Source organism: Canis aureus, chromosome 25 (genome assembly GCF_053574225.1).
Source record: "Canis aureus isolate CA01 chromosome 25, VMU_Caureus_v.1.0, whole genome shotgun sequence".
NCBI classification, from domain to species: domain Eukaryota; kingdom Metazoa; phylum Chordata; class Mammalia; order Carnivora; family Canidae; genus Canis; species Canis aureus.
The window spans coordinates 31,872,258-31,896,747 of record NC_135635.1 but is presented as its reverse complement, the minus strand read 5'-3'; the positions used below and the strand labels follow the sequence as shown (position 1 = coordinate 31,896,747).

Below are 24,490 nucleotides of genomic sequence, written 5' to 3'. Positions count from 1 at the left end.
TTTGGTATATATAGCAGTCATATTAATTCTACTTTAGAGAAATATACAACTTTGGCACACAGATTATTAGGGCTTGTTTGAATCAGAATGATGTTGTTAAAACTGGAACCAAAACTAGTTGGGCTGGGGTACCTGGGTGGCTCAGTTGGCTAAGATCTGGACTCTTGATTTCAGATCAGGTCATGACTCAGGGTTGTGAGATCAAGCCCTGCATGGAGCTACCTGATGGGCATAGAGCCTGCTTAAGATTCTTTCTCTCCCTCTCTTTGTCCTCCCCCCTCCTTATCTAAACAAACAAACAAATAAACTGATTGGGCTAACCTTGAGTTCAGTTTCTCTGTGAGAAAAGCCTCTTTGCAGTGGCTCTACTTGCCATCATGCAGGGCAGGCTCTACATCTGTGGGAAGAAACCAGGCTACCAGTGAATCCACTATAATATAAATTAATCCAAGATGGCATGTGCAAGGAGAGAGAGCCCTCAAAACAATTGCCAAGGATTTTCAACTATTATGTCATCAATAAACATCCACGAGAAGATGTCTACCAACAGTGGTGCTATTTGCAGGGCATTGAGCCAGTCATCCTACTAAGAATTTTAGGTTGCCAGCAGTTTCATGGTACCATGGTGGGATGTGATGACAAGTTCCCTTTGGCAGTCAATACAAATGTCAATCAATTTTGCACTAAGAGATGTCATTTTATAAGAACTTATTGGTTTACAGGCAAGTGTGGCTTCAACCAGCAACCAGTCATGACTTCTGGTCCTGGTGAATCCACTTAAAACTCTGGGCCAACTTTAAGAGAATTTGGTAAGTTTACATCAGATAATCAGCCATTAAAAAAGAAAAAAAAAAGGAAAGAAATAAGGGTGAAAAGTGTTGGGCATATGACAAAATAGCTCAATGGTAGTAGAATATCCATTCATTCATTCATTTAACAAATACATACTGAGGACCTTCTCAGAATTGTCCAGATGCCAGACTACTTGTAGTAATGAATTCAAAGGGCTACTTTTTAGTTTCTATTCACAAGGAGCTTGTGATATACTGAAGGGGGAGATGGTAAGAAGTGCTGTATAGCATATTAAAACAGGCCAGGGTGGGACAGATTATGTATGCAGCCAAACCTTTCTCTGAGGAAGCAATGATGCGAAATATGAATAACAAGAAAAGATCTGCCATGAAAAGTTTGGGAAAGGGCATGCTAAGTGGAGAGACTAAGCAGAGGCCAGATCGTATAGGATTTTTAAGAAGATGGAGCTGAGGTTTTATGTTGAGTGCAATAAGAAGGCATGTAGAGAATTAAAACTACACATTTAAAATAATATCTTAATAATATTAAGCAGTTGCTTAATAGAGGAAGGATTGTTGGGTCACCAATGAAGACAGGGAGACTGATTAAGGGACCCTGTGTCCTAAGTTTAAAAATTGCATTCTAGGGGCACCTGGGTGGCTCAGTCAGTTGGACAGCTAATTCTTGACTTTGGCTCAGGTCGTGATCTCAGGGTTATGGGATCAAGCCCCGTGTTTGCTGTACACTCAGTATGGAGTCGGCTTGAGATTCTCTCTCTCCCTCTATCCATCCCCCTGCTCTCTCTCTCTTAAATAAATAAATAAATAAATAAATAAATCTTAAAAAATAACATTCTAATTCAATAAGTTCCATGGGAAATGATGGCAACTTTGACTTGAGTAGTAATAATGGAAGAGAAAAATGGACAGACTGCAGGAGTTATTTTGGAGGTTGTGTCCACAGAGCTTTCTTGTGGGGTAAAATAAGGATGACTCCTAGGCTTTGCTCTTGAGCAAGTAGGGTGGATGGTGGTGCAATTCACCAAGACCGAAGACTAGAAAAACTAGAAGAGGAGTAAATTGAGGGTAGGGTGAGAATCACAGATTTTTCTCTGGTCATAAAAAAATTGAGAGGACATCCAAGTACAGTTGTCAAATAAAATGATTATTGTTATGAGTCTGGAGATCAGGGGAGAATTCTGGACTGGAGATATAAATTTTGGAGTGTCTGGATGAGACCACTGACTAGTAAGCAGAAATAGGAAAGAACCACTCCAGTGCTTAGACGCTGAGCAGTAGAGGAGTCAAGAAAGAGACTGGGAAGGTATAGCCAGTGAGGTCAGAGAAAACTAGAAACAGAATGCATACACCATCATCTTTGTCAAACTTCCACGGTGTTTCAACCACCGTTGTGTTCAGACAGGTGCAAGATAAGGAATCAGGTAACTTTAGTTCTTTAAAGTGCTAGGAGAGATTCAAAGATAATTTAGTGCAATGTCTTCATTTGAACAATTGGAACCTAGAGAAATTAGACTTTACACATTGCTGAGCCTGGGTGGAGAAACAGTGATTCAGCACTTTTTATCCATCTGCTGCTTATGTTTTGCTGATTTTGGAGTGTATTTTTTTCTAAAAACTTCTATTTTTTAGTGAACACTTCTAACAGAGCAGGGAGGAGTTTCATACCCACTTGTGTGGCTTTCTCTGTTCCTCTTTTGGAATGTAGGTATTAATAATTAGTTTGATTTTCTTACTCTCAATCATGAAAGGTTTTATATAGATTAGAAATCTTTAAAACATAGAATGACTATAGATAAGAAAGAATACTTTCAGATGTCAGGAATTAGGAGCATTTTACAACCTCTCTCTTTCTCATAACATTTCAGATTACAAATTATTATTTATGCTTTGATGAAAAGTAATCTCTGACTTTATAAAAGCCCAGCTATTACATAGTACTACCCTTCATGATCTCACTCTCAGTTGAGAAAATTTGTTTATTCTTATGTTGAAATCATTGAGTTTAAATTTTAGAAATAGTTGGTTGGATAGATGCAGTCCTTATTTTTGGTAGGAAGTGAGTTAAGTGAAGTCTAAAATACCTCTCCCTGGACAGCCCCTGTGGTGCAGCGGTTTAGCGCCACCTGCAGCGTGATCCTGGAGACCCTGGATCGAGTCTCATGTTGGGCTCCCTGCATGGAGCCTGCTTCTCCCTCTGCCTGTGTCTCTGCCTCTCTCTCTCTTTGAATCTCTATGAATAAATAAATAAAATCTTTAAAAATAAATAAAATAAAATAAAATAAAATAAAATAAAATAAAATAAAATAAAATAATAAAATAAAATAAAATACCTCTCCCTATCCACCCATGTCCTTTTCTTGGATCCTCTCCTAGTTAGTGACTACCTTTTATCCCTCTCACCCCCCAACAAAAAAGAAATGCGTTTAATAAGATACAAGTGTGAATAAATTGTGTCAATGTAGCACAGAGAAAAGGAAAGAAAAATGGATGAATGAATGCATGGAAGCAAAGGGAAGGAGAAAGTGAGAGAAGAAAGAAAATATGCACATCCATTCTATCTATCCATCCATCCAACCATATTTATTTATTTACTTATTTTCAAAGGCTATCAGTAAGAAAAAGTCAATAAATTAATTAAGATACTATACTTTAAAAAGTTAATTTATTCTATCCATCCACAAATATTTATTTAGCATCTACTATGCTACATACTAATCTAGGTGCTGAGAATACAGAAATGAACAACAGGTGAAAAGCTCCAGAAGCAATAGTATATCTCGAAGGCTCAAGGAAAAGTCAGGAAGAAGATGACTGTACACCTGAGATACCACAGACAATATGAGCTTACATCTGCTACAGATCAGTTAAAGGCCAGTCACTCGTTTTTGCAATACTTCTCTTCCCGAAAAAGTATTCCAATTTGGATACTTTAAAAAATATGTTTATTTGAGAGAAACAGAAGTAGTGAGAGAGATAGAGAGAAAGCTCACAAGCAGAGAGGAGAGGGAGAAGCTGGCTCCCCACTGAGCAGGGATCCCAGAGCAGAGAGGCAGATTTGGGTGAAAGATCAGAAGCTGAGACTTGGATGTGTCCACATTTGAAGGTCCCTGTTAAACAGGTTCCTGCTAAACATTTAAGAACAAATGTTGAGTGTGCAGTTAGATAAAGGAGCTTGGATTCTGGGAGATTTCAAGACTGGGAAGTATAAATTTGAGGGTAGTTAGGAAACAGACTTGATGAGATTATCACGGAATGGATTAAGAAAAAAGAATGTTATCCAAGGACTGAGCCTTGGCACCCAAACTTTAAGAAATGGAGGTGGTGTGAGGGAACCAGCAAGAAAGCCTGAGATGGAATGACCAGTGAAGTAAGAAGGAACACAGAAGGGTGTGATGTTCAAAGAACCAAGCGAAGAAAGCGCTTGATTGATCGACTTGTCAAGCCTGCTGGTAAGTCAAGGAAGATATGGAATGAGAATTGACACCATTTATTGAAGAGACTGTCCTTTTTTCAGTAGATATTCTTTCCTGCTTTGTCAAGTATTAGTTGACTATAGAGTTGAGGGTCCACTTCTGGATTCTCTATTCTGTTCCATTGATCTATGTGTCTGTTTTTGTGCCAGTACCACACTGTCTTGATGACCACAGCTTTGTAGTACAACGTGAAATCTGGCATTTTGATGCCCCCAGATATGGTTTTCTTTTTCAATATTTCCCTGGCCATTCGGGGTCTTTTCTGATTCCACACAAATCTTAAGATGATTTGTTCCAACTCTCTGAAGAAAATCCATGGTATTTTGATAGGGATTGCATTAAATGTGTAAATTGTGCTGGGTAGCATTGACATTTTCACAATATTAATTCTTCCAATCCATGAGCATGGAATATTTTTCCATCTCTTTGTGTCTTCCTCAGTTTCTTTCAGAAGTGTTCTATAGTTTTTAGGATATAGATCCTTTACTACTTTGGTTAGGTTTATTCCTAGGTATCTTATGCTTTTGGGTGCAATTGTAAATGGGATTGACTCCTTAATTTCTCTTTCTTCAGTCTCATTGTTAGTGTATAGAAATGCCACTGATTTCTGGGCATTGATTTTGTATCCTGCCACACTGCCAAATTGCTGTATGAGTTCTAGCAATCTTGGGGTGGAGTCTTTTGGGTTTTCTATGTATAGTATTATGTCATCTGCAAAGAGAAAGAGTTTGACTTCTTCAGTTTCTTCCACAAATGGTGCTGGGAAAATTGGACAGCCACGTGCAGAAGAATGAAACTAGACCATTCTCTTACACCATACACAAAGATAAACTCAAAATGGATGGAAGATCTAAATGTGAGACGAGAATCCATCAAAATCCTAGAGGAGAACACAGGCAACACACTTTTTGAACTTGGCCACAGCAACTTCTTACAAGATACATCTGTGAAGGCAAGGAGAAAAAAAGCAAAAATAAACTATTGGGACTTAATCAAGATAAAAAGCTTCTTCACAGGAACCCTGGGTAGCACAGCGGTTTAGAGCCTGCCTTTGGCCCAGGGTGCGATCCTGGAGACCCGGGTTCGAATCCCACGTTGGGCTCCAGGTGCATGGAGCCTGCTTCTCCCTCTGTCTATGTCTCTGCCTCTCTCTCTCTCTCTCTCTCTCTCTGACTATCATAAATAAATAAAAATTTTAAAAATATATATCCCCTTTAAAAAAAGGCTTCTTCACAGTAAAAGAAACAGCCAACAAAACTAAAAGACAACCTACAGAATGGGAGAAGATATTTGCAAATGACGTATCAGATAAAGGGCTAGTATCCAAGATCTATAAAGAATTTGTTAAAATAAACAGCAAAGAATCAAACAAACCAATCGTGAAATGGGCAAAAGACATGAACAGAAATTTTACCAAAGAAGATATACTCATGGCCAACAAGCACATGAGAAAATAATCCACATCACTGGCCATCAGGGAAATACAAATCAAAACCATAATGAGATACCACCTCACACCAGTGAGAATGGGGAAAATTAACAAGCAGGAAACAACAAATGTTGGAGAGGATGTGGAGAAAGGGGAACCCTCTTGCACTGTTGGTGGGAATGTGAACTGGTGCAGCCACTCTGGAAAACTGTGTGGAGGTTCCTCAAAGAGTTAAAAATAGACCTGCCCTACGACCCAGCAATTGCACTGCTGGGGATTTACCCCAAAGATACAGATGCAGGGAGACGCCGGGACACCTGCACCCCGATGTTTCTAGCAGCAATGGCCACAATAGCCAAACTGTGGAAGGAGCCTCGGTGTCCATCGAAAGATGAATGGATAAAGAAGATGTGGTTTATGTATACGATGGAATATTCCTCAGCCATTAGAAACGACAAATACCCACCATTTGCTTCGACATGGATGGAACTGGAGGGTGTTATGCTGAGTGAAGTAAGTCAATCGGAGAAGGACAAACATTATATGATCTCATTCATTCAGGGAATATAAAAAATAGTGAAAGGGAATAGAGGGGAAAGGAGAAAAATGAGTGGGAAATATCAGAAAAGGAGACAGAACATGAGAGACTTCCAACTCTGGGAAACGAACAAGGGGTAGTGGAAAGGGAGGTGGGCGTGGGGTTGGGGTGACTGGATGATGGGCACTGAGGGGGTCACTTGATGGGATGAGCACTGGGTTTTATGCTATATGTTGGCAAATCGAACTCCAATAAGAAAATACGCAAAAATAAATAAAGAGAGAGAGAGAGAATTGACTGCTAACATTAGCAACCCAGAAGTCAATGGTGGTTCGGGGAGGAGGCATTTGGGTTGGAGTGGTGACGGAAAAAGATGTTATTTAAAGTAATTCAAGAGAGAATAAAAGGAGAACTGAAGACAGCTGGAATAACAAAACTTTTGAGGAGTGTGATTATAAAGAGGAGAAAAGATGATCCGGAGCTGAAAATAGAATCCAGGAGTTTTTATTCGGTTCATTGGATTTGTGTGCTTTTTCTTATTCTTCCTATTTTTTGAAGTGGGTCGGAAACAGTTTTGCAATGGACTAATCAACATGATTTAATAGAACAGGGAAAATTGATGGTGCAGAATAATTAAAGGTGACATTAAAATGACATCGTTGCCTGGGTCAGAGGTGGGAGGACCCTGGGTGCCACTGGAATGGGTGGCCTTAGACTGGGTGAATCTGTAGTGAGGAAAAGTGACAGAGTATAGGGGCACCCATGGGGTAGAGGAGGCTGGTGGGAGCGATCATGGAAGCTTGTGGAAGATTTCTTCCATTGCCTTCTTACAGAAACGTGTTCTTCAGGTTTTCGGAGGATCATGGCTGCCATGCTACCCTTCTTGTACAGTCCTGCAGGACCAGCGACCTCATGCGAGCATTGTCTTCTGGGTTGGGCTGCCAGACATGTTACTGTTTCATAACTCCATCCCTGGTCCCAAGACCAACTGGATGCCTCTTCTTAATCTCTTTCTCTCTCATTTCTCATTGTGGTCTTGTGAGTTTCACTGCCATTTGCCAGCTGCTCACAGCCAAGCCACACAACTTTATCACTTCCTTAAAAGCACTTCTGCATACCATCAAGTGACTTGCAGAGCCTGTAGGTTTTTGCTCAACATATTGAAAGGATCTGGATGATGGACAATTCGGGCCATCACTGTGATATCTGGCACTGATCTCAATGTATGAGCAAGTGCCCACTCTGAAAAAGTTGGTCTTCTAGAAAAGGGAACTTCTCAGGAGACCTCTTATCTTCCATTATATGGAAATAAGTGCAAAACACCCACAGTTTTAGGGAAGAATCCAGGTGTACAAAGAACCCTTAACTAGATGTCCAGAGGTCTGGATTCCAGTTACTGCTTTCACAGACAAGCTGCGTTATCTTTGAAAGGTGAATTAGGTCCTCTGGATTTCAGTCGCCTCATCTATAAAAATGAGAGTGTGGACTAAATGATCTTTAATATCTCTTCCAGTTTTAGAATTTAATTCATACCCAAGTTCAGAGTAAAAGCAATAAGGCTAATGATACAATAAGAGTAGTGACTTTTTTCTAAGAATTTGGCAAAAATAACTCTTAACCAAATAAAAATGCTAAGAAAAAAAAGCCATATTCTTGGAACCAAAGAAAAGAAGAAGTTAGATATGTTGTTTTGAAACTAAGTAAAGTTAAATGAGAGCTTTTTTTGAAAAATTCTACTAATCTTTAGAAGTTACTAGAGCTAGCAAAACCATAAAAACGCCCAATGACTCACAGAAGGGGATATTAGGCTTTCTATCATTAAACCATAAAGAATTTATTTAAGGGATTCCTGGGTAGCTCAGTGGTTGAGTGTCTGCCTTTGACTCAGGTCATGATCACAGGGTCCTGGGATGTGAGTCCCACATCTGGCTCCCCACAGGGAGCCTACTTCTCCCACTGCCTATGTCTCTGCCTCTCTGTGTCTCTCATGAAAAAATAAATAAATAAATAAAATCTTTTTAAAAAAGTTATTTAAAATGTAATAGAAATCACAGGTATTTCTAATTTCTGAGAAAATTCTATGTTTTGCATATGGAAAGGGCCTGATTAAAATGTAATATTTGCTTGAATATTTTTTAATATCTCCCCAAGATGTTTTTATTCTTTTTTAATTTTATTTATTTATTTATTTATTCATGAGAGACACAGCGAGAAAGAGAGAGAGGCAGAGACACAGGCAGAGGGAGAAGCAGGCTCCATGCAGGGATCCCGACGTGGGATTCAATCCCGGGTCTCCAGGATCGCACCCTGGACTGCAGGCTAAACCACTGTGCCACTGGGGCTGCCCTCCAATATGTTTTTAAATTTTCTCATTACTTATTAAAAGAATCTCCCTAAATTGACAAGAGAATAGGCTTACTTACTTTGGATCTAGCACAGGTTTCTGTTATTTAATATAAATTTTCAACTTCTTAATTTCACTGCGTACCAACCTTAACTCACCATGAATAATTTCTCTAACATTTTTTTTTTTTTACTTTCGAATAGTGCTTTTTTTTTTTTTTTGAAGATGTTGGTTTTGATCAAGTTAGGCATGATTTATGTGACTTGCACTGTTTAAGTCACAAATGTTTTCTTTGACCAAGTTGAATATAAATTAGGCTTATACTGCTTAAGGTAGAACTGCCTGTCTTGAGGAAAATTTAAAAAATGGATTTAAAAGACCTATAATAATATAGACCTTAAAGGTCATCCTTTGTGTATGAAGAGGACACCAGCAAATTTCTGTCAGTGATGCTGAGGATTGAAAATAGATTTTATCATATCAATAATTTTTTACAATATTTTTCTGTTGAATTCCCCTTATCACCAGTGTCACAAGTTTGTAAAATGACTCACCAGGTTTATAGGTATAAACTAGAAACAGAATGAAACCAGTGGGCCCTCGTGGATATAATCTTGGCCTCATTAACATCATTCTATCAGCAGCTAAACTAATGGGTCACGTTAAAATAAGAAAAAATGCAATAATTGTCAGAAAAAGATGGATTTTAGACAATAAATACATTCTCTTTGGCTCCAACATGAAATATTACACCTGACTCCCTTCGGGATTTCCTAGGAAAGGAAGAAATTTGCTGCCAGAGCAAAGAATAAGAGTCAGGCACCAGCTCATACTTTACCCAAGGTCACCTTCACTCCCGCAAGATCCTAGGGAACAGTTTGAGCCTCTCATAATCCAACCTAAATTAAATGTAGAGATAGCCTTACAACTTTCCTTTCTGCCCATGTTCTGGGCCTTGTACTGAATTTCCTTATAAAATTAAGTTGGATTCCCCACTCGAATAAGAGAGACTTGAAAAGGAAAGAAGAGAAAAAAAAGAAGAGGACCAAATAGTTGAGTATAACCCTGGCAATGTTAGAAAGCTCTTAGAGGGTATTATAAAGCAAACAACCCTGTATTTACATAGGAGTAGAAAGTGATAGCAAGAGGATGTTCTGTAACTAATATTCACATGGCCATTTATATCATATAAAGTGTTTTGTGCATGTTCTCTTAAAGCTCATTTGCTCTTCATAAATCATTGAGGTCTTCCCACCCCTGCCTTTGATGAGCTGGACTATATTTGATTTTTTTTTAAGATTTTATTTATTTATTCATGAGAGACACAGAGAGAGGCAGAAACATAGGCAGAGAGAGAAGCAGGCTCCCTATGGGGAGCCTGATGGAGGACTCAATCCCAGGACCCCGGGATCACACCCTGAGCCAAAGGCAGACACTCAAACACTGAGCCACCCAGGTACCCTTGTATTTGATATTTTGACTAGTAAGGGCCTTTATTTGTTTGCTAGAGCTGCCATAACAAAATATCACAGATTGGGTGGCTTAACCAACAGAAACTTATTTTCTTACAGTTCTCAAGACTGAAAGTCCAAGATGAAGGTATCAGCAGGTTTGGTTTCTTCGAAGCCTTTCTCCTGGGCTTACAGGTGGCCACATTCCAGCTGTATCCTCACTTGGTTTTTTTGTTTCCACTCATCTTTGGTGTCTCTTTGCCTATATTTCCTGTTCTTGTAGGAACACCAGTCAAGTTGGATTGAGGTCCACCCACGCTTCATTTTATTTATTTATTTATTTATTTATTTATTTATTTATTTATTGGAGTTCAATTTGCCAACATACAGCATAACACCCAGTGCTCATCCCATCAAGTGCCCCCGTCAATGGTCAATGCCCGTCACCCAGTCACCCCCACCCCTGCCCACCTCTCTTTCCACCACCCCTTTTTCGTTTCCCAGAATTAAGTCTCATGTTCTGTCTCCCTCTCTGATATTTCCCACTCATTTTCTCTCTTTTAACTTACCTCTTGAAAGGCCCTATCTTCAAACACATTCACATTTTTGAGGTGCTGGGGGTTAAGACTGCAAGATAGGAATTTTGGGGAACACAATCATCCCATAATAGAGGTAGAGACCAATAAAAAGGCTTTTGCATGTCACTGCATTCCCTATCATATGAAGTTGCCTGAACAATATTTTAGCCACTACTCCCTTTTGGTCTTCTGCCTGAGGATGGGAAAGAGGAATTATCTAAATCATACTAGGCTAAGGAGTTTAGCTGACTTTGCCTTCTTATGAGAGGAGATAGATAACAGAAGGGGAAAAACTTCAACCAGCTTCTGTCAAGAATTTCCACACTTCTGCTCTACCAAACGGGAAGGAGTACTCTAACCCTGTACTGTACAATTGAAATATAATGAGAACTATATATGAAATTTTAAATTTTCTAGTGCCACATTACAAAATGCTAAAAAGAGAGAGATGAAACTAATATACCTTATTTAACCAAATATATCAAAGTAATATCACCCTAACATGTAATTGATATGTGAACCTTATTTAACCAAATATATCAAAGTAGTATCATCCTAACATGTAATTGATATGTGAAATTATAAATGAGATATCTTTATTCTTATTTTATGCCAAGCCTTCAAAATTCAGCCTGTATTTCCCTTTTTTAGCTCCTTTCAATTTATACTAGCCACATTTCAAGTTCTCAGTAGCTACATGTGGCTAATAGCTACTGTGTTGGACAGTACAGTCCTAACATTTTAATACATTTCCTGGGGCAGATGTTGTCTTGAGTAGTGAAATTTAATTAGAAGCCCTTTCCAATCCAATTACACCTCCACTTATGAAATATTGCAGTGTTTTTCTTTGTTTCCCTTGGACTAGCTGAGTGAAAATTCTCTCCAGTACATCTAAGAAAATATACCTATCACAAAGATCCTAACCAGTCCCAAGCAGGTGATTTGTGTATGTTATTCATTGACCTATAGAGCTAATATGCATATGTCTTTCAGAAAAGGATACAGTGGTAATGGGGAAAGTGACCTTGGCATAATCTGTTGCCCTTATTTATCACCTGAAAAGAAAATTCTGTCACGTGGCTGGTCAAGGGTCCCAACCCCTTTGGAGATCTTCCTGAGGATCCTACTTACCACGTAGATCCATACTTTTAGGCAGACCCACAGAAACCATTCCTCTAGTATCCAAGTCACATTCTTTGGGCCACTGAGAACACTTGTAATTCATGAGTCTTTGACTCTGCCACAGAAAGCTGATAATTTTACCAATTTGATCACTGTAGAAAAGACAGAGGACATCAAAATTTAACTCCAATGTGTCTGATCTTGCCTGATGCTTAAATACTAATACCTCTGACTACTTAATCTTGACTATGGTTTAAATCAGTCAATAGAGGGAAGTCTGGGTGGCTCAGAGGTTGAGCATCTGCCTTCGGCTCAGGACGTGATCCCAGGATTCTGGGATTGAGTTCCATGTCAGGTTCCCCCCGCAGGGAGCCTGATTCTCTGCCTATGTCTCTGCCTCTCTTTCTCTGTGTGTGTCTCTCATGAATAAATAAATAAAATCTTAGAAATAAATCAGTCAATAGATAATATTTATTGAACAGTTGCAGGTGGCTAGTTTAAGGTGAAAGCAAAATAACACATGGTCCCTATTCTTAAAGAATCTATTAGGACCTAGAAGAATCAGGACTTTGCTCACATAGATCAAATAGGGTAATTAATAGAAGGTCAGCGAAGAGATAGATCATCAAGAGACAGAGTCAACAGATAAGGCTTCAGGGAGAAGGAAAGACTTTTTCTTGATCTCAGGATGATCCAAGGAGAAGAAAAAGTACACGGAATTGAGAAAGAGTACTGCTGGTATGAGAAAATTGGCTCTACCAAGGCAAGCATTTCTGATTCGAGAGGGATGGTGGTGAAGCTGTGTGGATAAAATGTGGCCCATGTGAGTAGGATCTTTAAAACTTGGCATATTTAGGTTTGGCAATAGACATCGATCACAATAGATTATTACACAGATAGGATTTAACATGAGCAAAGTGGTATTTCAAGATTATTTAAGTCCTGGTTGACAAATGAAGAAAGAACTGATTAAAAGCAGGAAAAGGGATTAAGAGGCTGTTGTAAATGATTGATAAAGTGTTATGACAAAAGCCTGAACATGCAATATAATAAAAAGAATGGATAAAAGGAAGAGATGACAAGAATTATTTAAAAATATGCTGTCTAGGGTCTGAGAAGCCAGAGGAGAGCCTCAAACAAGGAAAGGATGGTAGTGCTCTTTAGGAAGCCCAGATGGTAGGTGATTGCAAATACATATGTAAAAAAGTTGGAGCTGGAGATTAGGACTTGGGCAATGTTCATATTGGATAGCTAAACTGAGTTTATCTAACCATCAGGAAAAAGAAATACATTAATATCCTAGGGAATCTAATCAGTTCAGGAGACTCACGGTGAGGGGCATTTCTGTCATGTGTGATTTGAAAAGAGAAATAACCAAGGTTCAGCCTAAAAATCATCCATCTCTGCCCCAGACAACCTCACATTTGCCTCCAAAGATTCAAGATCTGCACAAGTCAGAATCATTGGAGGACCTACCCTCTCTGACTCATACCTAGTGACAGTTATAAAGGATGAGGGAAATGGAAGCTGACCCCATGTTTCATCAACAGTTTTCATCAGAGGGGAAGTGAGACAGTACAACATTTGGAGGAGTATATGATTCATTGCAAATGAGAAAGGGGTCCTGACATCTGTTGTAAATTATGCCCACCCAAGACTAAACCCCTCTCTTTCCTCCTTCAACTTTTCTGCTTAACCTCATCAAGTTGCCTCTGAAAAGAAAAGAATGTTTCTTTTTTTAGTTGGGCACAAAATTTAAGTTGCCTGTGATAAATCAGGTGAAGAATGGTTCCAACATACTACCTGGTTCTGAATAGGGCCATGATGATGATATTCTAGAAAGAAGTTCCAAACCTACCCACACAAAGATGCCCACATGTCAAAGAAGTGAAATGGCCTCGAGGGCTTCTTCAAGCACTACTGAAATCCAGGAACTAGAGAACAGACTTTGGGAGCATGGGACAAATAATTTAAAAAAAACAAATCCAAGTAACAGGCAAACAGCAGGGATAGTTGTCTGACAGGGACATTCACGTGGGCAAAGTATGATGTTCCATGAACCTGACAGCTAGATATAATATGTCCAAACAAGTGATGTTGAGGAGGTCTGACAGGATAACAGGGACTCTGGCTGCTGTGCTGGGGTTCACGCATAGTGCTTTGAGTACTGGAGGAATTCAAGGGGGAGATAACACCCAAATGACAGAGCATGGGGAGGAGAGAAGAAGAGATTGAGGAGTATGGGAACAAGACACAAGGCCACTCCCTAACACTGAGGAACAAGCAGGGGTTTGGTCTTAGGCCAACAAATCCCTTGACTCACTTACTGGAAATGAGTATGAAGGGGCACCGTTTATTTGACTAATGTACTAATTTATTGATCACGATTAATGTCTAAAAGAATATGATAAAGAAATCAGTCCCCTAAACATTTTATTAACTATCCAGTCTCCTTCCATGAATCCTTTTCTTAAAAAAAAAAAAATCGTATCTATTTAGCTTTACCACTCTTAATTTTGACTACATTTTCAAGAAAGCCATTCCTCTGACTAAATTATTCCAAATGGTCTCCAGAAAAGGAAGACAGGTTTTTGGCTGAGTACCAGACTGGATGTCTCCATTAGGTGGAAGCAAACCATTTTCATTTGTGTTAGCCATTTAAGTACAGATTTTTGTTTCTCTTGCAGAAAGTTATGTCTTATTAGGGCAGTGTAGCTCCAGTGCAGATGAAACAAAAACTATTAATAGATTATGTATATATAATAAAGCTGAAGTAGAAAACAGAAGTGTTCCAAAAAGAGAAGTATAAAGTGGAAGGGAGAGAAGAAGGCAAAATATTCTGTCTTCCAAGTTAGGTGACAACTGTGTTTGGACATATTTCAAAGCAATATAAAATTTCGATGGTGCTATTAACTACCTGTATTTGGGTTGGATTTTTTTTTGGTCTATTTTATCCTGCCAATCAATGAAAGAAGAAAGGATGCATTAAATTAAATGAAATTTTTAAAACTCTGTCTTTGCTCAGAACCAGCTCCTCCAAAATCCCTGTTTGCCGTGAATAAAACCCAGACTTCAGTGACTTTGCTGTGGGTGGAGGAGGGAGTGGCTGATTTCTTTGAAGTCTTCTGTCAACAAGTTGGCTCTAGTCAAGAAACAAAACTCCAGGTACTGTACATTTTTATTCTCTTTGTCTGAGTTCATTTTGGTTAAGGCTAATTATCTGAGTAAATCGAAGTATTTTATTTGTTTACAGTACAGAAAATGGAAAGTGTTCATTTGCCCTTTTGTGTTTCAGTAACAGAAATTAACAATAGGCTTACAGCAAGCCTTAAATATAAGAACCAATCTGCCAAATTGCAAAGTTTAGTTTCATCTTTGCATTTATCTTTTGTCCCTAACCCCTAGTCACCCCGGGTCATACTGAGAACTGAAATGGATTCATTTTTCCTATTGCCATTAAATCGATCAAAGGGATAGACACTGCCATATAAAATACAGTTTAACAAATATGAACTGATTGCCAGTTATGTGAAAGGCACTATGTGTGATACAAATGGCAGAATCAAAAAAAAAAAAAACAAATGGCAGAATCAATACTTGGCTTTAACATTTTTTTCGTGCAGTTATAGATATTACATCAGTCTAGAAATAATTAAAGTAAAATGCAAGTGCCATAGAGAGATCCATTCTACTAAGAGAATTTAAAGAAGGGACTATTTCTAGTCAGTAAGGAGGACAATTTTGCTTGGGAAAATGAAGGCTGAGAGAAATGATTGTTAAAGCTTTAGAATCGTAAATAGCAGATAAAATTACTGCTGAGTTATTCACCAGGTCAAACTGAAGGAAAGGAAAGAGATGAACCAGTAGCTCCAAATGTAACAAAGCCACCAGAATAAAATATTTTTCAGCCAGGCATGGAAGGAAAAGGTCAAGTTTGTGAGGGATGTCACAAAATCCAGTGTACAGACTAATTCTATGAACATGAATAATTGATGCTTTTTAATAATGCAGTTCATAAGATTGAAAAGAAGAAAGGATTTCTGGGAGTGGGAATCTTTTCATACGAGTGTTAAGATAATTTGCTTTGATTTCTTTCCCCTTTTGATATTTTCTTGTACAAACTTATCTCTTTTTGATCTATACTGAGCAGCTTATCTTTTTTTTTTTCTATTCTAAGAATGCTTTATGGAAATAACTGCTTTGCCAGTAGCGGATTTTCTTCTCTGCAGCTATAGTAATGTCTTCCCCTAAGAAAACAATGGTTATGCAGCAACTACAATGAGAGTCTTGCTAGCAAAAGTCTTTCCTTTAGAACCATTCTTTTATAGAACAGTAAAAGAGGTGGAATTGGAAATAAGTGCTGATGTCTCTCTTTTATTTAGGCAGGAGTGTTTCACATCCCTGTTTTGAAAAAGAATGTTATGCTGGCTCATCTTTTTATATTGTACTGTGGTACTTGTCACTGGTCTAACCATTAGCCCATCAAACTAACAATCTGTTCAGCTCAAGAATAGTTTAATATTAAATGCTTTTAATATTAAATGCTTTTGAGAACACAAAGGCACAAATTTTGTGCCTTTGGTGGATGCTGTTTAAAAGCTGAGAAAGCAGGGCACCTGGGTAACTCAGTGGTTGAGCGTCTGCCTTTGGCTCAGGTGGTGATCCCGGGGTCCTGGGGTTGAGTCCCACATTGGTTCCCTGTGGGGAGCATGCTTCTCCCTCTGCCTATGTCTCTGCCTCCCTCTCTGTGCCTCTCATGAATAAATAAATAAAAATAAAATCTTTTTTTTAAAAAAAGCTGAGAAAGCAGACAAAGGGGGTAGTGTCCTTAATATACAAAGAGCAATTACGAATAGAAAAAAAAATAAAGACCAAGAACCCAAAACAAGTATTTCATAGAAAATAAACACAAAGATTCTTAAACATATGAAAAGATAATCAAGCTCACTAGCAGTGAAAGAAATGCCAAATAAATCTACAATGAGGTGCAATTTCCACTAATAAGATTGGAAAAACTCAAAGAGTTTACAAATATATTGGATTGGAAGGAGAGTAGGGGAGAACAGGTGTTGTCACACATTGATGGCAGCAGGATAATATGGAAAATTATAGAAGACAATTTGTCAGGGTGCCTGGGTGGATCAGTTCGTTAAGTGTCTGCCTTTGGCTCAGGTCATAATCTCAGGCCCCTGGGATCTAGCCCCCACTTCTGGCTCCCTACTAGGTAAGGAATTTGCTTCTCCCTTTCCCTCTGTCATGCACACTTGTGCTCTCTCTCTCTCTCTCAAATAAATAAATAAAATCTTTAAAAAATGAAAAATAAAAAAGAAGACAATTTGTCAATAGCTTTCTAAATGAAAAACATAAAACTTTTGGACTCATCATTCAACTGCTGGGAATATGAATACCCATATATATGTGTACATTCATGTGCATGCACACACACACTGGTTTTGTGTATGAATATGTATGTGTATATATGCATCACATATAAATATATTAAGCGAGTGTGTGCCCATATATGTTTGTTTCCATAACCTAAAATTATGTTCACTGTAGCATTGTTTGTAATAGCAAGAAATCAGAGACAACTGAAACATTCCTCAGTAGGAGACTGGTTTAATAAAGTATGACCTTTCAGTGAATGTCTACACAGCACTTAGGAATAAATCAGCTTCTCTGTGCTGATGTGAAAAGAGCACCAAAATACACTAATAACCAGGTAAAATATAAGTAGCATGATGTGTAAACCACATTATCACTTAGGTTTTGTTTAGTTGTATCTAATGTTTTTACATCCATAAAATATAGATGGGAAGGGAAAAAATCCCTAATAACCACAGCTCCTTCCATAGAAGAAGGAACTGGATACATACAAGACAGGAAAAGAAGGAAATATTTTTCACTGTTATCCTTCTGCATCTTTTAAATGTTTTCTTCTGCTTGTATATTAACCACTCAGCTCTGAAAAAGACTCTAAAAAAAAGCCAAATAGATGAAGATGATATAACATCCATCTTATGTTCTGCATCTCCAGGAACCGATTTCTGTTTCTTCTCACGTTGTGACCATCTCCAGCCTTCTTCCTGCCACTGCCTACAACTGTAGTGTCACCAGCTTCAGCCACGACAGCCCCAGTGTCCCCACATTCATAGCCGTCTCAACAATGGGTAATTACTTGAGTTCGTGGGATCTGGTGTCTTTGGAAAATTTATCTTTCCAGGTTTTCCTCCCATTTTCTTTTCAAATATATGTACTTTATCCTTTTAATAGAACCATGTTCCACTGAAGCAGTCCAGGCTTCGGAGTCAGGGAACCTTTCACTGCACTTACTATCTATGTGATTTAGGGAACCATATTTATTGTCTCTGGACCTCTGTGTTTTCATCTGTAAAACTGGAATCGTAATATATGTACCTCGTTGAACTGTTCTGAAGCATAGAAATGAAGTGTATAAAGCCTTAACACACGCTGGTGAGCGCTAACTGCTACCATCAGACCCACGGTCCTCATCTGCCTCTCCAGCAGTAACCACAGTGTCCTGATGGACTCAGGCTCATCTGTGGTCGCCTTGACCCTTAGCCATCACTGATCAACCAATGACAGTACTAAATTCCTGAATTAAAGCAGGAAAGTTTCCATTAAGGCAAACTACAAGTGGGGAAATTTGCAATTAATGAAAGGTCTAGAATAATGGTGCTTCTTTTTTCTTCTTCTGAGTTAATATTATACGTGTTACTCCCCCATTTGTTGGGGTCTGACTCTGCAACCTGAGACCCTCCATGAAGTCACCTGTAATATAACTACCCTCAGTGTCACATGATCCCTTTACTGGGTTTTTTTTTTTTTTTTTTTTCATTTCTGGCACATTCGTCATGTATTTAGCCACTCTATTCAGTGATGACTAGACTGGCCTTTTGTTTGTTTCTGTTTTAAATTTTTATTTTTACAGAAAAGAGGACAAAAATGGACCTGAAAAGTGTATTAGTGGTCTCTCACCTCTATGTCCTTGTACATCATCCTAAGTATCCTTTCCTGCTCACTGTTCCTTATCATTACTAGAGCAACCCAGTGAAACAGGTGATATTATTCAGCTTATTTACAAGTGAGGAAAATGAGGCCCAGAGAGACAGACAAAATAGCTTCTCCAAATGGCAGTCAGTAGTCAAATGAACTTGAAAAAGATCTCCTGACCAAGAGTCTAATGTTCTTTCTGTTCAATTACTCTGCTGGTGAACAGGAGTCGTGCTGGCCCAAATAGGCCATGGCAAATACAGAAAGTCTTAGAGACTGAATGTACCGGCCCGTTCTGTGTTTTTATGATCAATGCAGAGGATGGTATCATGATGCCTTTTTCTGGTCCGTCTCTGGTTAGGAGTTTTACAAAAACATTTGACATGTATTCCCTCTTTTAATACCTCGCTCTTCCATGTAGGGTGATGAACTGCACAATGTGCAGGTGCCGTAGCAGTCCTCGTATCAAGTACCTGGAAGGGACGCAGTCCCTCATCTTAAGGGCCCCACAACTTACTAATAGGTTTGATCTCTTGAGTTGTGCAGATGGAAAACCTCTCAACATATGGTTACAGATCATCAGAATGCCTGCTGCTAGCGACGTGTTAAGTGCTGCGGCAGATGGTAGCTCGCTAATGCCTTTTTCATACACGTTATTAGTTGTGAGCGAAATATACAGTTGTGCTTTCTGACTTTAAAGTCAGAGGCGTAAAATGAAAACCAGACACTCTCTAAACTTCTGGAAATATTAAACAGTAATAATACATGATGATGACTTCTAGATTTTTTTAAATTTTCAAATGAATTTAACTATGGTACAGGCATTATTCATAGTTTATAGTTTTCCTTTATAAGAACATTCTGAATGTAAGACTTTGATGGATTCATTGTGCCAAGCACCTGAACACCATTTGTCAGTCTACTTTACTAGGTTATATTTGACCAGGAGGAGGTCATTGTCAGCTTGGAGGAACATCATTGTTGCTGTTATTGTCATCATTACAAGTCCAGTGCTGTTGAAAATCAATGGAAAATGATGAGCGGTTCTGTTAATTTCATGTAATGAAAATGCATGGTTTTTCTCTTTAGTTACAGAAATGAACCCCAATGTGGTAGTCATCTCAGTGCTGGCCATCCTCAGCACACTGTTAATTGGACTGCTGCTCGTGACCCTTATCATTCTTAGGAAAAAACATCTGCAGATGGCAAGGTAAATTTGGTTGCTCTTTTACCCAAGGGCTTTAAAATATATTAATTTATCCTACAAGTCTGCTTTTGCAGACCTAAATTGTATAGCAGTAAGTTCAATTTCAGTTTTCAGTGTCTGTTCTGTGTGTTTTCTAAGTAGACCTTTAAATATTATTTGAGGAAACATTGCCACTGAAATGACCATGCAGAGGATTGTTTACACTGATTCAGACAGCTTACTCTCAATCTTGTCGTTTTAGGAAACCCATACAAAGGGATCCATTAATGCAATGGATTATTTCAAACAGATTTTGGAGTAAAATAAAGATCTCTGGCTACTCAGTATGATTGATAAAAGGAATGAATATAAGGGACCATAGGAAAGAAAAAAAAATCCCTCTCTTCATCAGTTCTGCCAAAGCTGTTTTATCAGAAGACATTTGTAGGGTTTATGATTAGGTCCATTTGAGGTCCCCTATTAGTTTTGTTCCTACTACTCAGAGTTCAGGCAGTTCTCATTTTTCTTGCAGCTAGAAGAGACTTCTGATTTATGATTTTAGTGATTCCCTATTCCTTTGGCCACTGATGCATTTCTTATCAAAGCACTTTCTCAAGTACTTTCCGTGGTCCCCCATATTATCAAAACAATCCATCAATTCTCTTAAAAACTGTTGCTTAGTCGAGTACTACTGGGCTTGGGAAATTTGATTCGAATTTATTTTTACTCAGCGTTAGCCTGCTGAACTGTCAATCAACATCCTTCTTCTTTCTCAGAGCTCTATCATTTACCTGTTCAAAAATAAATTTATCCATCCAATAATGATCTAATCAGTGTCTTAGATGGCACAATTAAGTAAAAATTAGACATCCAAGCTGTCCACTAGGAACTTAGAATGTAGCTGGAGATATATACAGAAATGAATATATTTAAAGGTATAAACTGGCCTGCCCCAGAAAGGAGATAAAAGTAGTAATCTATGAATATAGAGAAATTAGTTCTGAATATGAAAATCAAGATTTTGAATGTTGGCATTTAAACAAACCTTAGAAGTATAGGGAGGAAGATGGCCAGAGTAGAGAGCTGTAAAATTACACTCCTTGGGATCAAATCCTAATTTAATCTATGTAACCTTGTGCAGTCCACTGAAACTTCATTCATTCATTTAATAAATATTAATGCACACCTGCTGTGGGTCAGACCCTTCCAGATGGTTGGGATACGACAGTACATAAAACCGACAATAATTTCTGCCTTCATGGAGCTCATAGTCTAATGGAGGAGATAGACAATAAATAACACTGATAAAAGTAAAAAGATTGCTTGGTATGTTAGCAGACAGTAAGAGAAAAACAACAGAGCAGAGTAAGGGAAATTAGCAGTACAGGTATGGAAATTAGCAATACAGGTATGTGTAGTATAGACAGGAGCTCTGAGAGGTGCATAGGTCTCACTGAAAGGATGATATTTGGGAAAACATTTGAAGAATATGAGGACAGTTAGCCACGTGTTTTCTGGTGGAAGGGTATGCCCAGTAGAGGGAAGAGCCAGTGTAAAGGCCCTGAGGTAGGAACATGTTCAAACAGTAACAAGAAGGTTAGTGCAGCTAAAGCAGAGGAAATGAAGGCAGGAATAGCAGGAGATGATGTCAGATCACACAGAGGTTTGTAAGCTCTAATAAAGACTTTTGTTTTTATTCTGAGTCAAGCCATTTCAGAACTTGGGGCAGAAGAGATGACTTACATTAGAGAACAGTCTGTGTTTAGGCAAAGCAGGCTTATTGACGGAGGCAGCCATTACAGTATCCCAAGCAAGAGATGGTAACGGTTTAGTCTAGGGTCACGCAATAAAGGTAGGGAGAAATGATCAGATTCTGGATATATTTTTTAAATAGAGGCATTTGGTAAGGGGATTTGTTAACAGATTGCATGTGAAATGAAAATGAAGAAGGCTTAAAAGTGACTCCAAGATTTTTGGTCTTAGCAACCGAAAGGATGGAGTTGCCATTAACAGAAATAGGAAATTGCAGATGAGGATTTCAGAACTGGGGGTGGGGGGGGGGAGCAGGGAATGTTAAGACTTTGGTCTTGGAAATGTTAAGTTTAAGATGACTGCAAGTGTAGGTGTGGAGTAGGCAACTGAACATGAAAGTCTGGTATTCAGGAGCAAAGTCTGAGTTGAAGATCTAAATTTGGGAGTTATTAGCATATAAGTGCTATTAAAGCTACAGACTGGATGAAATTCTCCATCACTGGAGGGAGAGCATGTAAATGAGGGAAGTAGACCCTGGATTAGCAACAGGACAATCTAATATTGAGATTTTCAGGGAGGAAAAAAAAAAGATAAGAGCAAAGGAGACTGGCCGGAGGCATCCGGGGGAGCTCAAGAAAAACTAAGAGTATATAGCCTGGAAGCAAGAGAAAGAATGTATATCAAGAAGAAATGAGAATAGCCCCTGCATTAGTGGATGGTTAGGAGCAATAATGCTGTAATTGGGAAGCATGCAACAAATGTTAACTTGTAATAGTAATCGTGGACGGGGTGGTAGTAGGTGTGGTAATGGAAATCATGGCATATATGGGGGTACTATCACTACAGGAGTGTTCTTTGTGGTGCATACAGCAAGATACTTAGAAGTAGTTCTACTTCAGCCAGCTGGCCATCAGAGCAGAGATTCTTAATATTTTTTGTGCCGTGATCCTTTCTGGCATTCTGAATAAGCCTGTGGCGCTCTTCCAAGAATAGTACTTTCTTTTTAAGTTCATGAAATGAAATACATAGGATTAAGAAGAAATTACTTGTATTAAAATATAGTAATCAGAGTATTTAAAAAGCAAATTCATTACATGCTTTTTTATTAACATGTTAGATAATATGTAGTAGGGTGTCTAATAACTCAAAATTTCATCAGAGTGATAAATGTGAACAATATTTCCATATCTGCAGCAGGTCCATTACAGAATAACATCTGCGGTTTCCATGGTTAGCAATCTCGCAAGTACTGATGATATTATTGTGGCTGGTTGCCTACTTTAATAATTAAAGTAATTGCTAAATTTCAGTTAAAGGTTGTGAAAACAAGATGTGCTTTCCCCCCAGTATGTTCATGGAGTCCTAAATTCTATCCTTGAACCCCAGAATAAGAACCCTTGAATTACAGGGCAAAGTAAATCTTATATATGGGAAATTGAGAGAGAAAAATTGATGATGGGTAGTGTATAACACAGCATGATATAGCAATATATTAGCATAATTTTCAAAGAAGAAAACTGTTTTTAGAACATTATAATAAAAGGCACCTGGGTGACACAGTGGGTTGGGGCTCTGCCTTCAGTGCAAAGTCGTCTTAAGACTCTCTCTCCCTCCACCTCTCCGCCCTGCGTGCTCTCTCGCTCATGCTCTCTCTCTAAAATAAATAAATAAATAAATAAATAAATAAATAAATAAATAAATATTTAAAGAACACTGTAATGAGAACAGGCAGATAGCTAAAGTGATTAGCAGATGTGCCAATAGTGGCAAAATCTCTGCTTCAATTCCAAGTAAGTCAATCAATTTCATATTGGGGGAAGGAAATGAGATGCATGTGCCCCAGTGAGCTGTGTTGTTTATCTGTGACGTTAGGCAAAGGTGAAGAAAGCATGAGAAGATGTTTAGCTTTGTCCTCCACTTCTGGGGAAAAAAAAATTAACAATATTTTCTACTGGAAGCTTAATTAGCAACCTTTTGTGTAAGAGGCACTGCATAAGCCAATCTGTTTCAATATGTATCACTCTTTTTACTCTCATTTCAAGTGATAAATCACATGGGCATCCCAACATGAGGGGAAAGTGTTGGGGGAAAAATAATCCAACTTGATCCATCATCATTTTAGAGAGGAAATCAAAATGCTTTAAGAACCACCCCACAAAGAATATGTGCTAAAAACAGAAAATCCTCAGTCTAGAAGGCTTTGTAAAAAATATTACATCCCAAGTAGTTCAAAGATTTGTGTTAGGATCATGAGTGCCCTTTGGAAAAGATTGTAAACCAAATCCTCTTGGCCTCAACTAACTTGATTAGAGCATGTGTAACCTTATGAAAAAATTTTTATCTTTCTATTTTGCATTGAACATGAAAGAGCAGCACATGGAACTTATATTAGCTTTTTTTTAAAAAAAAATTTAATGCTATGATGATAAGCCAGTAAAAGCTTTCTTTTATGTCAAGGTCAAAGAGTGCTCTGTCAAGCAGTAACCTTGATTTTGTGGTTCCTTTCAAACAGGGAATGCGGAGCAGGAACTTTTGTCAATTTTGCATCTTTGGAGAGGGATGGAAAACTTCCATACAACTGGTGAGCATTACCTTGGAACAAGCCTCTAGATAGCTTAACTATTCTGTGTGTGCTCCTAACTTTATTTTACTATCTTTTGAGGATAAACGGTTTTGTCTGATTCTCCTTTCACAATTTCGGTGATAGCTGACTTTCAAGGGCTAGATTTTCTTCCCTGAATGTATTAGTATATATAGGTTTACGATAGTTATGAAGCAGAGAAATGTCTTA

General features: G+C 38.3%; 1 protein-coding gene across 3 annotated transcripts in view; it reads left to right on the top strand.

Moving 5' to 3' along the window:
* The window catches only part of PTPRO (protein tyrosine phosphatase receptor type O), a 239,816-nt gene that overhangs the window by 175,379 nt on the left and 39,947 nt on the right, over positions 1-24,490 (top strand). For all 3 annotated transcript variants that reach the window (XM_077870947.1, XM_077870946.1, XM_077870948.1), the window contains exons 13-16: positions 14,773-14,912; positions 17,785-17,917; positions 19,851-19,971; positions 24,212-24,280. In XM_077870947.1, coding sequence (XP_077727073.1) covers positions 14,773-14,912; positions 17,785-17,917; positions 19,851-19,971; positions 24,212-24,280 — 463 coding nt within the window. The remainder of the gene's footprint in view (positions 1-14,772; positions 14,913-17,784; positions 17,918-19,850; positions 19,972-24,211; positions 24,281-24,490) is intronic.